Here is a 13,630-nt window from a genome sequence, read left to right on the forward strand (position 1 = left end):
GGTTAAGGGGTGGAAACGCCAGGAAAATGAGAATAAATCAGGGAAAAGTAATGCAATTGACTAGAGCAAATATTTCCACTCCAATTTTGGATTAACTTCATGGGCGTATGCATGTCCAGTGAAAGGGAGAATAATTTAGCTCTACAGAAGTATTGACCAAAATGGGGTTCTTGCGTCTGAGAGACTGAGTTGGGGAGTGCGCCACGGGTCCAATTGTAAAGAGCATCTTTCCCGCCTACTATTCAGAAGACTGGCCAGGCGTCGGCCCCCAGGAAACTACATTTCCCAGCGTGCTGCACAAGGGCGGGAGAGTGCGTGGGCTCAGCCTTGGCGCGGCGCACTTTGGGAATTGTAGTTTCTCCTCGTCCCTCTCGAGGACGCGCGCCTCAGCCTTGCGATAAAGGGAGACCACGTGATCGGAAAAGCCGCGGTTTGCCTTTGAGCCGGAACAAGATGGCTGGGTTGACCGTCGCCGTGCCTCCGAGCGGACCAATTGGCTGCCTCGAGCGAGACGTTGGCGTTTGAAATTAGCCAATGGCGGCCATATGCTGGAGCTTCCTCTCCGCCTCTTTCGCCCAGCCCGCGAGTGCTCGGAGGGAAGCGAGGAGGTGGTGGCGACGGTCAGCGGCGGCCAAGTTGCTTCTAAAGGGAGCCCAAGGTAGCAGGGGCGAGGCGACGGGGTTCTAGGGCGGACTCTTTAGTGACATTCCAGGTCGGAGCCGGCCGCGGGGAACCCGTTTCGCTTTCAATCCTCTTTATTTTAGGAGCGTCCGGGGCGGTAGGCCTGGCGGAGGGGCCGGGGTGCGGGAGCCCGTGGTAGGCTATGCTGGGGGCTGCAGTTAGGGGTACCCCGGCGCGGGCCGGGCAGGTTGGGGCACCTAGAAGGGGCAGCGGGGTATGGGGCGGGGGTGAGTTCCGCCTGCGGCGGGCGCGCAGGGTCTGCGCAGGCGCAGACTCCGGGTCGCCGACGTTCTCTAAGTCCTTCCCCCCTAAAACAGCCCCCCGACCCGTACGGCACCTCCTTACGGTGAAGTCCCCTGAATACGCGGCGTGCAGTCAGCCCAACGCCCCATCCCGAGCCACTGGGGACTGACTGGTCGCTTGTTCCGTAGATGACCGGTTCTAACGAGTTCAAACTGAACCAGCCACCCGAGGACGGCATCTCCTCGGTGAAGTTCAGCCCCAACACCTCCCAGTTCCTGCTGGTCTCCTCCTGGGACACGTCGGTGCGCCTCTACGATGTGCCGGCCAACTCCATGCGCCTCAAGTACCAGCACACCGGCGCCGTCCTGGACTGCGCCTTCTATGTAGGTGTCCTCAGTTCGCGCACCTGCCCCCTTTGTTTTAGGATATCCTGTGCTGATACCGTCCTTCTACCAGTGTCGGGTAGAAGCTTCTGTCGGTAGTTATTTGGCTAGCTCTTAAGATTTTCCTGAACACTTGTCTTGAGCCAAATACAGGTTTTTGGGGGGTTGGGGTTATGCAGACGGCGGAAACGGTCTCCTCTTTCAAAAAGAGTAACCCTGCAAACTTTGTGGATATATGACATTTGTATTTGAAATTTACAAGACAATAAAATTTGGTTGCCTTATCAAAAGGAAGGTTTTTTGTTTTCCCTAGGAAATAGGAATGCCTGTGTGCTCTCAGCCAGTGTGGTGAACAGTCCTTCCTTACTTTGCTGATGTTATTTTGGTGACCACTTATTTGCTCTATTTTGTGTGTGTGAGAGCCCAGTGTACATCATCCTGAGCATAAAGTGAACAGTTGGTTGTAGAAACAGGAATTTTGAAACACTTAGTAAACGTCTATAACTTTTGAATGCCTTGAAACTTTTATTTTGTAGGATCCAACACATGCTTGGAGTGGGGGATTAGATCATCAATTGAAAATGCATGATTTGAACACTGATCAAGGTAATATGGGCACATTTTTATCAGTTTATTGTTTTCTCAGCTAGGGGACTAAAGTGTAAATGTTTATTTAGGAAGAGTGGTTCCTGAATTGCTTAGTTCCCAAGTTGTTTACAAGTAATAGTAGCTTCAGTTTAAGACTTTTTTGTTTAAATGATAACCATTAAATTACTGATCACAAAATATGCATGTACTTTCTCAGTAAATTCGTTCCATTAGGATCACCACTCTTAAGTGTTTACATGAAGTTGTCCTTAAGTATTTGACCTGTACCTGTCCTCAGAAGTGGACTGGACCCCACAGTAGTCTGCTGCTCATTAAGATTTTCCAGGACAGTGCTGATGTTTGAGTGTTCTCTTTTCAGAAGCTTATTTAGTTCAGACTGAAGGATGATAGGTCTTTAAAAATCTGATATTATAAAATAGCCAGTCCTGTCCAGCTACTATGTTAATTCTGCTTGTGTGATGATTTAGCATAGAATATGCTTCAGTGACATTTATTGAATGAATAATAAGATGACATTTTTTTTAAGTTAGTTTCTTAGAGGCCTGGATAGGAAATGACTTCACCAATTTTTTATGGTGACTTTGGAACAGAGCAGAAATGGAATGGAACTCAAATGTACAGAGCTCTTGGAGCATTAAAAACATTATTTTTGTATGTGCATACATTAGGTATAGATGTCCTTGAAGCAGGTGGCACGGCACAGAGGTGACTAGCTGAGCATTAGTGGGACGATGGGAGAATGCAAAGAAGATGAGCACGATATTTTGTCAAAAAAAAAAAAAAGACTCAGAAGAGGTTATTTCATGAAAGTCACTTTGTCATGTAACTTAGAACTGCAAAACTATTTGGTTTTGTTAGATTATTCTATATAGTAAGTTAGCTTGCAGGTTTGGGTCCTATTTGTTGGAAAACTTAGGGGAAAAAACACAAATACAAAGATTTTTGATATGGAGACCATAGTTAAGGGAATTAGCGGTTTATTCTCAGGAGGTCATTGCTGAACTTCATGAGGTCATTTTTTTTCTTGTTTAAATGATACATTTTTTAAATAGGTAGTTGTCCTGTTTGAGGATCAGGATCACATATTTTTCTTTGTTGTATCCTTAGCATGTGGCATAGATTTTGGCACACACTTGACATTTAGTAGATGTTCGTTGAATGAATGGATGCGATAGTGTGAAGAGTTGAAATTGAAAGGAAAGAAATTGTCTGTTGGAAATTTGACCCACCATGAAAACCAAGTGGACTAATCATAAGACTCCCTGCCTGCCTTATCCCCCAGCTTTCAGATATCCTGTTACCACGTAAATAAGTTTCTTATAAATGTTGGCTTTAATGCAGTAAGTTTTATCCAGATCCAGGAGACCAGAGTTCTCTACTCATTCTTTCATTCAGCAGGTATTTGAGTACCTACCGTGTGTCAGAACCTGCAGTAGATAAAGTCAGAACTATGGTGTTCAACAAGGTCTCTGATTTTAAGGAATCTAGAATCAGATGAGGGAAAAAAAGCCAGATATGCCACCAATTTAATGTAATGTGAAATTCAAGTCAGCCTTTGGTATGTACCATTTTACTGAATCAAACCATTCATTGTAAGGTGAACAGAGAGGAATGGATGACTATTGATAGTCATGTAGAAATTTTTCTATATGCAGACATTTTCATTGAGTTGGTGGAAGCCGATTCATTATAGTTTAATCAATGTTTCCTTCTATTGTTCACTTGAGGAATCTTTGCTTAGTGGAGGTAGTAAAGCTGGGTGATTTTTTTTCTTTCTCCCCCTGTAGAAAATCTCGTTGGAACCCATGATGCCCCTATCAGATGTGTTGAATACTGCCCTGAAGTGAATGTGATGGTGACAGGGAGTTGGGACCAGACAGTTAAACTGTGGGATCCCAGAACTCCTTGTAATGCAGGGACCTTCTCTCAGCCTGAAAAGGTAGGCTCTTTACATTCAAAATAGAAATTATAATCTTTGGGGTGATTTGATTTGATACATGTTTGATGAATATGGTGTTGAATTTGAAGGTTAATTAAGAGTTGATGAGAGGTGCCTGGCTGGCTCAGTCAGTAAAGAACACGACTCTTGATCTTGGGATTATGAGTTTGAGCCCCACATTGGGCGTAGAGATTACTTTAAAAAAAGTTGATTTTTTTTTGAAGCAAAGGGATTGGATTTTGGTATTTGGGTCAGCTTTTTTTTTCTGTTTGTTGTCATCTTTGTACTGTATAGTAGTGGCTTAAATAAACCCACTGCTCTGTATTGTTAATGCTTTAAATCCCGGGACTGAGAAGCAACTCAATGCCTTTTCAGAGAAGTCATTTAGCAAAGACTGTTGGATTGCCTTAAATTGGGTTTGACATGCCCAAACCAGGAAGTGGGACAGAGCATCACTCATTTTCACTTTTGACCTGAGGTTTCATTTGAGTGGACTGTTAAGAAGGTGGAATGGGGGGCGCCTGGGTGGCTCAGATGGTTAAGCGTCTGCCTTCGGCTCAGGTCATGATCTCAGGGTCCTGGGATCGAGTCCCGCATCGGGTTCCCTGCTCAGTGCAGAGCCTGCTTCTCCCTCTCCCTCTGCCACTCCCTCTGCTTGTGCTCTTCTGTCTATCTCTCTGTCAAATAAATAAATAAAATCTTTAAAAAAAAAAAAAAAAGGTGGAATGGGTTATCTTGAAGTTGAAGTTAGTGAGAAAGGTGTCCTGTATTCCCTGGGTTTTGCCATTTATTTATTTATTTTTAATGTTGACAGATGTCGTTTGAAGGCTCTCCTGAAGAAAGCTTTTTTAAAACTGAAACTTTGTGTATTATTCTGATCTTTTGATCTGTACAATGAAAGTGTAATTGAGCATTCTTGCTCTATCCTCATCAGACTTTATCAGGTGGTAGTTAATTTTAAAGATTGATTGTTTTAGCAGTTTAAAGGTATCCTTCACTTGAGTCTATTTCCTTAGTGTAAATATACTATTCAGTTCCTGTTAGCCATCATTATATACTGTAGTGCATCCAAAGAGCCATTATTTCTGTCACATCACAGTCGAATCTACTCCTGGCAAGACCTTTGTTCAGAATAAAATAATTGCATTGTTTCTAGTTTTGATTTATGGTTGTATGTAACATGTTAAGAGCTGTGATAAATTGCTGACAGAATATTGTATAATGGACAGCCACACTGAATCAAGCTGCTTATTGGTTCAGCAAGGTTCATTATGTCACCTTTTTTAATACTTTCTTTGATAAATGTATATACCTAGTCAGTAGCATGACAGTGGTTTCACATGATTTACGATCAGTGGGGATGGAAAGCCCTATTAGAAGCTTGTGTGTCACCTGTATAGTAAAGATTTAAGATAAAATTCCCAATCTGATTGTACTGTTATAAATCGATCTCTTTCTGGATTCTGTGTTTTTCAAGTTTGGCGTTTCACATGTCTTAGGTTAATTTCTATTTTTCTGCAAACATTGTGCTTTCTGAATAAACTGCAGTAGATCTCGCATTTCTCTTATTTAAACATGCTTATGTTAAATCTACTGTTTTGAATCTTTTTAATTCCTGATTTTTCCCTTAGTCAAATTAGTTGTTGAATTTTAAGGTCAGAAATCTGCAACTCTTGGGTTGTTGTATTGTTAAACCTAACTTGGTATTTTGGGGTGGTGGTATATAGTTAACACATAAGTGATTACTAACCTTGTGGTTTAGTTACTGAATGTTAAAGAGATGTCTTACCAGGCCGTGGGCTCTCTTCATTTTTTAATAGTGATTCTTCAGGTTTTAAAATATTAAATCAGATTAAATTAGAGTTGCTTCTTAGCTGAAAGTAATAACCAGAGTACAGTTTTATGCCTGAAGTCTAGATTTAAAAAAATTATTTAATATGATCAGGAAAATACATTTTGGCACTATTTTCATGAATTTGCTATTTGAATTTGACATATTTGAAAACAAACCACTTGAAATACTTGCTGGCAGGAAATTCTATGATTATAAAGGAATTTTTTATGGAAATTTTTTTAATACCGTAAAAAGGGCATTATGTGGGGAAAATAGATGCCTGTAAGGGAGAAAATGCTTTTTAAATTTTCGCTGAAGATGAACTTTGTCTTGAGTGTTTAGTAGGACATCAAGACACAAGAATGTGCTTTGTCACATGCCAGACCACTGTTCTTGCCTTTTAATTTTGAGTACATATGCCACCAAAAGCAGCTAAGCAGCTAATTAATGATGGCTCCTTCATTCTTCTTGGAAAGGCCTTTTTATTCACTGTGACAGCTAGAAAATCAAGATTTTTAGACTTAACATGAAATCTTTTTTTAAAGGGTGGTCTTAGACAAATAACTTGGAAAATGATTATTTTATGAAAAGCTAGAAGCCTATCGAGAGGTATCTTGAATTGTTTTTATGACTTTATTATCTCCTTTTTTGAGTAGTTTTTACACTTACATTGTTACTAAATGAAACAAGAAGGCTGGAAAAATTGCTTAATAATTGAATTTGTTTTAGTAACCAAGAGAATTAAGTCTTCAGAAGTGTTTTTGCAGAATTAATTAGAATGTACATTATATGATACATGACTAAGTATTAAGAATATTTTGGATTGATTATTTTGTGCACATTACTTGGTTTGTGTAACCGTAGCATTTAAAATTTAATGCCTGTGTTTGAGAACCTGATCAGCTAACTTTTATGGTTTCACAGTTAGTGGACTTCTTTGGGGACAAAATGGCCTGTTTAGGCAAATAGGTGGATTTAGTAAGTTTTGGTCTTCTTGAAAGGTGTATACCCTCTCAGTGTCTGGAGACCGGCTGATTGTGGGCACTGCAGGCCGCAGAGTGCTGGTGTGGGACTTACGGAACATGGGCTATGTGCAACAGCGCCGGGAGTCCAGCCTCAAGTACCAGACTCGCTGCATCCGGGCATTTCCAAACAAGCAGGTACTGACCTATTCCCCACCCCCTGTTTGCGAATTTGAAAATAAGATCTCATCTCATTGGTCACTGCCTTTTAAAGCTTTGCTTTTTAAAAAATGTTTTGAGTACTGATTTAGAATTTGCTGTAGTTACATTTTCAACCGCCTTGTGTTATATATAGAGTGGTGTGTTAACCCAGTTTCATATAAGATCTTGATGTTCAGAGAGATTAAGTAATCTATCAGTGGTTTGAATAGAGGTCTTCTGATTTTCTTGGTCCAGGATGCTTGACAGGTATATGGTAATCAGAGAGCGTTTTGCACATATTTCAATTTACCAAGCCAGTGATTTCAAATTTAAATCTGGAAATTTAGGATTATGGAATTTCCTGTACTCTTTTTTTTTTTTTTTTTTTGCCTCTTTTTAACTCTGATACTAATAGAGTTCTTTAGCTGGTCTGACAGCAGAACTTGGATTTTTTTTTTTTTTTTTAAGAGAAGGCGATAATCCTTAGGTAATGACTACCTCTTTTGAAACATGGGGTGGGTTCCCCTCCCCGTCATCACTGCTAAACAAGATTGCCCTCTTTATTAGTGAGCCTCTTTTCCCCTCAAATCCTTAAAGTTTGAAGGAGAGTTGGTGGTGGTGTCAGCTGCTATAAGAATTTTATGAGAGGAAAAGTCATTAAAAACGGCAGATATCTTTGAAATCTTTTGCTGTCCTTTAATGGTTGAGGAGCTAGATGCAATGGTCAGTTATTCTCTTGGCCCTTTATCTCGAAAGGCTGGTACCTCAAATGGTGATCACAGTTCTTTTTCTCAGGAAATTGTAAATTTCCATTGAAGATAAGGCATTGAAGTTATGTGACTTTTAAAGATTTGACTGTGATTATAAGATATCCTTGTATTTATAAATATTATTTTTATGTCTTATGTCTAAAACTTTGTTAGTATAAATGTTTCTAGTTGATGATGGAAGTTTAAGATTTCACTGATTTTTTTTTTCTCAAGTAGTTTTCCAGGAATAATTCTTTTTCATACCTTTAGAATTAAAAAAAATAAAATATAGGGTTCATATTATCATATCCTTTAGTTTCTTTGACATATTGTCATTTCAAGGAAAGGCGAGAAAAGGTTTGAAACGGCCAACTACTTTGAAGATTGTTGAAAATCTGTGTTGTTTGTGTGTGAACTCAACATGCTGTACTTAAATGCAAAAGGCAGAATGACTGAGGTGGAAAGCTGGTGTTCTCATTGATTCGGATCATTGATACCCCCGCCCCTGCGGAAGGACACAGAGTTCTTAAGAGTTGTTGGAGGTGAAGAGGCACAGAGCACAAATTTGAGCCCCCTCTGGACAAGACAACAAATAAATGATACTGAAGCACTTTAAAATTCTTGTCTAGATATGACAAAATTACTAGATGTGATAGCCTTATTTTTCTTTTTTTATAGAATGGGTATAAATGTTCTTTAACTCTTGGACCGGTCATAGCTATGTTAATATAGTTTAAAACCTGTACCTGGTTAAAAGCTGGCTGTAGTTTCGTTTCTGAAATAATCCTCTTTAGTGCAGATTGAATTTGGAAATTAGTGCCTTGTTTTTGGAAGCTGGAGTAACCGTTTTTGTCCTTCTCTGGTTCCCTCTTGACAGGGTTATGTATTAAGCTCCATTGAAGGCCGAGTGGCAGTTGAGTATTTGGACCCAAGCCCTGAGGTACAGAAGAAGAAGTATGCCTTCAAGTGTCACAGACTAAAGGAGAACAATATCGAGCAGATTTACCCAGTCAATGCCATTTCCTTTCACAACATCCACAATACATTTGCTACGGGTATGGCATAGCATGTGTGCGTACATCCCATCGTTGAGAGAACAATTTTGCTTTATTTTATTTCAGTTAAATTAATTGTAGAGAGAAAAGGGGGTGAGGGGTAGAGGGAGGGGAGGGGTAGAGAGAGAATTCTAAGCAGACTCCGCACTGAGCGCAGAGCCTGCCGTGGGGCTTGTGGGGCTCGATCTCACAATCCCAAGATCATGACCTGAGCCAAAATCAAGAGTCGGACACCCAACCGACAGAGCCACCCAGGCGCCCCAACAATTTTGCTTTAACTGAACGTTAGACAATTAATTACACTCAGGAAGAGTTTTTAAAAAATTGTGCTTGTTTTTTCTGACATTTAGGAAGTAAAAATTTTATCGCCTGTGGGGAAAATGTAACTTCTGTGACCTTAAAAATTAACCATTAAGGATAATGGTTTTTTTCTGTACCTGCTTTTAAGAACCATTTTACCTCTTTTGAAATGACTTGCAGGTGGCTCTGATGGATTTGTAAACATTTGGGATCCATTTAACAAAAAGCGACTGTGCCAGTTCCATCGATACCCCACCAGCATTGCATCCCTGGCCTTCAGTAATGATGGGACCACGCTTGCAATAGCATCGTCGTATATGTATGAAATGGATGACACAGAACATCCTGAAGATGGTATCTTCATTCGCCAAGTGACAGATGCAGAAACAAAACCCAAGTGAGTATGCTTCACCTGTATTTGAGCCTTTTCTTGCATTCAACCCAGGATTTATTAATTTTTCTAAATTCATGAATAGCATTGTTGATGCCTGCTCGATATTACAGCTGACTGTAGGGTTGGAGTTGATTTTATCTTGTTCTCCCCAAGCTTTCAATATCCGTAGGTTGATAGACGTCTGATGGATAAAATTGTGCCTAGTTGTTTGGTAGAGAAGAATGTCAAACTCTCATTCTTCTTGAATAGGCACTATTATTTGAATCTCTGGAGTTATTACTAGCTCATTGCTTCAAAATTAAGTTGAGGAATTCAAGAATAATTTATTTTAGCAAATTCTGTTTAAGATATTTAAGAATTTGAACTGCCAAAAATCTTTCCTCTCCACAGAGGTTGTTTCTTTAATATTTACACAAAGTGAATGACCTTCAGGTCTTACTGGAAACCCAGAGTAATATGGCCTTGCCTGGAATAGCAAATTTCCGTAGTTTTGAAATTTTCATAGCTGTCTTTGGCTCTTGGTTGTAACTGTTAACAGAGGGGAACGATTTACATTTTTTTGGTACTACCAGGGCAAAGCTCTTTACTTAATTACCTGCACCAGGCCTGAGGGAAAACCAATACTTAGGCTCTTGTTAAACCATAAAATACTTACCCCAGGGGTCTTTGTCTGTTCTCTGTCCCTCTCTATCCAGGCCTCAATAAATATGGAATGACTGAATGTTTTCAGGATTCTTCTACTTGTCTGAGTTAAAATGGTTTAGCACCCTTGCTAAAGTGGTTGAGTCCCTGAAAAGGGGCAGAGTATTAAATATTCAATATCATGCATACTTTTACAGGTTTGACTTTAGCAAAGACTTAGCATGTGAAGCCTGTTGGATAAAGGGCTGTGTTTGCATTTAATCTCTCACTTTTGTGTTTCTTGTCCTGGCCGGCCATTTTGATCTCATGCTGTTCTTTTTTCTTTTGAACTTGTAGGTCACCATGTACTTGACAAGATTTCATTTACTTAAGTGCCATGTTGATGATAATAAAACAATTCGTACTCCCCAATGGTGGATTTATTACTATTAACAAAGAAACCAGGGAAATATATTAATTTTAATATTATAAGAACCTGAAAATAATGGAAAAGAGGTTTTTATTGATTTTTTTTTTTAAACGAACACTTTTAAGTGCATGAGACGGTTGATGGTTTGTTGCATTAAGGGTATTCTGGGCAAACAGAATTGGAGGGCAGTGATTACACTTTTGAGAATCAGTTTTGACCTTGATAATTTTTGTTTCCACTGTGGAAATACATGTTTGTAAATAAATATAGGTAATAAAAATCCTTTTGCATTCTTTCTGGACCTTAAATGGTGGAGGAAAAGGCTCTTGAGCCATTTGTTTCTTTTGCTGGTTGTAGTTGCTAATTCGAAAGCTGCTTCAGACTGCCTCATGAGGAGGTTAATCTACAATTAAACAGTATTTCCTCTTGGCCGTCCATTATTTTCCGAAGCAGATGGTTCATCGTTTCCTGGGCTGTTCAACAAAGCAAGGTTAAGGTTAGACTCCTGGGAATCAGCTAGTTTTCAATCTTATTAGGGTGCAGAAGGAAAACTAATAAGAAAACCTCCTAACTTCATTTTGTGACTGTAAACAATTATTTATTAGCAAACAATTGATCCCAGAAGGGCAAATTGTTTGAGTCAGTAATGAGCTGAGAAAAGACAGAGCATATCTGTGTATTTGGAAAAATAATTGTAACGTAATTGCAGTACATTTAGACAGGCATCTATTTGGACCTGTTTCTATCTCTAAATGAATTTTTGGAAACATTAACAAGGTTTACATATTTCTGTGACATTTATATAGTTCTCATGTCCATTTCAGTTGCCCAGCCGCTGGTGATTAAGGTTAAAAAGAAAAAATTATAGTGAGAATGAGATTCACTTTAATGTAATGCCCTGAAACAGAACACGAACTTCGCTTGGCCTGTTCCAGCTAGTTCCACATAGTGTTTCTGTGGTCAGACTTCGGTGTTTATTTATATTATTTGCAAATGTATGTTTTGAATGGGCCTTGGACCTTTACTGAAATTTATCCATGACATGTTTTTTAAGAAATTCTTTTGATACAGAGAAAGGTCTTTTATTTTCTGAGTGTTTCAGTGAAAACTTAGTGTAAGTCTGAACCCATCTTTTGAAATGTATTTTCTTCATTGCAGGTCCACCTAATCATCTCGTGAAAGTGGTTTCTCTATGGCAAGCTTTGTTTTGCTTCCTACAAATACATACTTATCCCCTAAGGGATGCGTTATAGTCATTGTGGACACCTTATTTAGTATGTGGATTTCTCTGTTTTCTGTCTGAACAAAAAACTTGTCTGTGTGCCCTTTCATGCTGACTGTATAGGATGAGGAGTCTTTGTGTCCTTGTGTGGTAGTCCGAAGAATTGTTTTTACCCCTAGAAAGCCCGGTTGCTGTTTATGAGCAGCTAGAGCTCTTTTTGTAAAATAATTTAAACCTGTTATTTCCATGCTGTCTAATAAATCAGAGATTCAGAACCCTTAAATGTTGGATGTTTTTAAATGTTGTTAATTAATGTAATTTACTTCATAAAAAGGCTTCTGTAAAGCAAAACTCGCTTCATCAAGGGCCTGGTGGGGATGACATTTTACCTTTAAGTCTACACTGCCTCGTTTAATTATGTCTATTCTGGTGTATGTTGGGGATTCAGTCCCGGCTAAAGTGATCTGTTGGAGTTCTGCCATTTCCCTCATGCCCTCTTGCTGGATCAGCAGGGCCCTTGAGCCGACTGTGTAGCGTCACAGGGTGGGCACAGACAGTGTGGCAGCTGACGGGCGCCCTTTGGCAGGACTGTCCCGGTGCTGGTGCAGTAGGGCTCATGTGGCTCACACATCCTGTGCTGATGCGGGCCATTGTACACGCACACACAGCCAAATGACACACCCGTCTGTGCTTATCCATCAAACGCTAAATCAAAGTGAAGCCCTTGGGATGGTAAATAATGTCATAGCCAGAGACTGATGGCATTGGTTCTTCAGTGCGATTATGTGCTTTTCAGAGTCGCAACCACTTGGTTGAGGACAAAGCATAAATTTAAAACATTGTTTAACTGAAAGGGAATTAATACGGTATTGTAAAAGGTGACTAAAATTAAAGCAATGTTGGGGACCTGTTTTGAGTTCGTGGTGTGGGAGAGCTGTTTGTGTACTTACATCTGGATGTCCTCTGTCTCTTGAAACCAGATGTGTCTCAACCTGAATGTGTCTCCCTACCCCCCTTGTGGACCTGTTAACAGCTCTCATTCACAGTTTGCGTGTTTGGGATTATAGCCACCTTTCCCCCAAATGACCCAGGGGTAATACCTTAGTGTTTTCCTTGATTTCCTTTCTCCATATTCTCTTCACTGTTTTTAAGTGTCTCTTCTGGTGATTCTTCTTTCTGCTGCTCCTCTCCCACTGCCCCTCACCCAGCTGGGGAGTACAGCAGCCTCCAGCCTCCGCCCGGAGTTCTGCGTCTTCTGGAACAGTGACTTTCAGACCTTTTAGCTGGGATCCAAGTAGGAAATACATTTGAACAGAGGTCAATCCAGTATGTGTAATAGAAACAAATTTCATAAAGTATTCCTTGCCCTTTGTACATGTGATGCATCTGGTTTTTTTTCTTTTTCTTTCCTTTTTTTTTTAAAAGATTTATTTATTTGACAGAGACAAAGCGAGAGAAGGAACACAAGCGGGGGGGAGTGGGAGAGGGAGAAGCAGGCTTCCCGCTGAGCAGGGAGCCCAGTGCGGGGCTCGATCCCAGGACCTTGGGATCCCGACCTGAGCCGAAGGCAGACACCTAACAACTGAGCCACCCAGGCGCCCCTTCCCTTGCCTTTCTTTTCATTCTTTTTATTATTTCCTTTCTTTCTTTCAAGAAATGCTGGTTATGGCCCCCTGAACTGATTTTATAACACATGCCTTGCCACCTCTAATTTGGGAAAGCTGCTCTGTACCACACAAGACTTTAAAAACGCTTGCTCTTTTTCTCATTCTGTGCTTGGGATTGTCCAGTGCTCCCCATTGCTCATAGAAGTCCCTGAATCACTTTACGAGAAGGCATGTGTCCAAGGCCTGCAGATCACCAGGAAGCCACTGCTGACTATCCAGGTGGTCTTAGAAGAATGGGGCTGGGGCTGACCACTGGGGATTCTGACAAGTAGATGCTTATGTGGGGGCAGCAATACCTGGTTTGAGTTCTTCTGTGTAGAAACTTAAGGGTACATCAGCA

The 13,630-nt window shown here is 40.4% G+C and overlaps 1 protein-coding gene across 2 annotated transcripts; it reads left to right on the forward strand.

Moving 5' to 3' along the window:
* Positions 1-461: 461 nt before the first annotated feature.
* On the forward strand, positions 462-11,906 carry BUB3 (BUB3 mitotic checkpoint protein). Of its 2 annotated transcripts, none has more exons than XM_021703869.1 (8): positions 462-658; positions 1,113-1,307; positions 1,844-1,913; positions 3,704-3,855; positions 6,691-6,849; positions 8,479-8,656; positions 9,137-9,353; positions 11,560-11,906. In XM_021703869.1, the coding sequence occupies exons 2-8, from the start codon at positions 1,113-1,115 to the stop codon at positions 11,567-11,569; spliced, it is 981 nt and encodes a 326-aa protein (XP_021559544.1). In that variant the 5' UTR covers positions 462-658; the 3' UTR covers positions 11,570-11,906. The 2 variants fall into 2 exon arrangements, with proteins under 2 accessions (XP_021559544.1, XP_021559543.1); XM_021703868.1 differs by having other exon boundaries at positions 472-658; positions 10,329-11,906.
* Positions 11,907-13,630: the final 1,724 nt, after the last annotated feature.

Source organism: Neomonachus schauinslandi, chromosome 6, assembly GCF_002201575.2.
Source record: "Neomonachus schauinslandi chromosome 6, ASM220157v2, whole genome shotgun sequence".
Lineage (NCBI taxonomy): Eukaryota > Metazoa > Chordata > Mammalia > Carnivora > Phocidae > Neomonachus > Neomonachus schauinslandi.

Bases quoted from the DNA above. Each gene is read 5' to 3' on its own strand.
- BUB3 (XM_021703868.1), top strand. From the start codon at position 1,113: ATGACCGGTTCTAACGAGTTCAAACTGAACCAGCCACCCGAGGACGGC. The intron at 1,308-1,843 runs GTAGGTGTCCTC...TTTATTTTGTAG, and splicing joins TCCTGGACTGCGCCTTCTAT to GATCCAACACATGCTTGGAG. The intron at 3,856-6,690 runs GTAGGCTCTTTA...TCTTCTTGAAAG, and splicing joins CCTTCTCTCAGCCTGAAAAG to GTGTATACCCTCTCAGTGTC.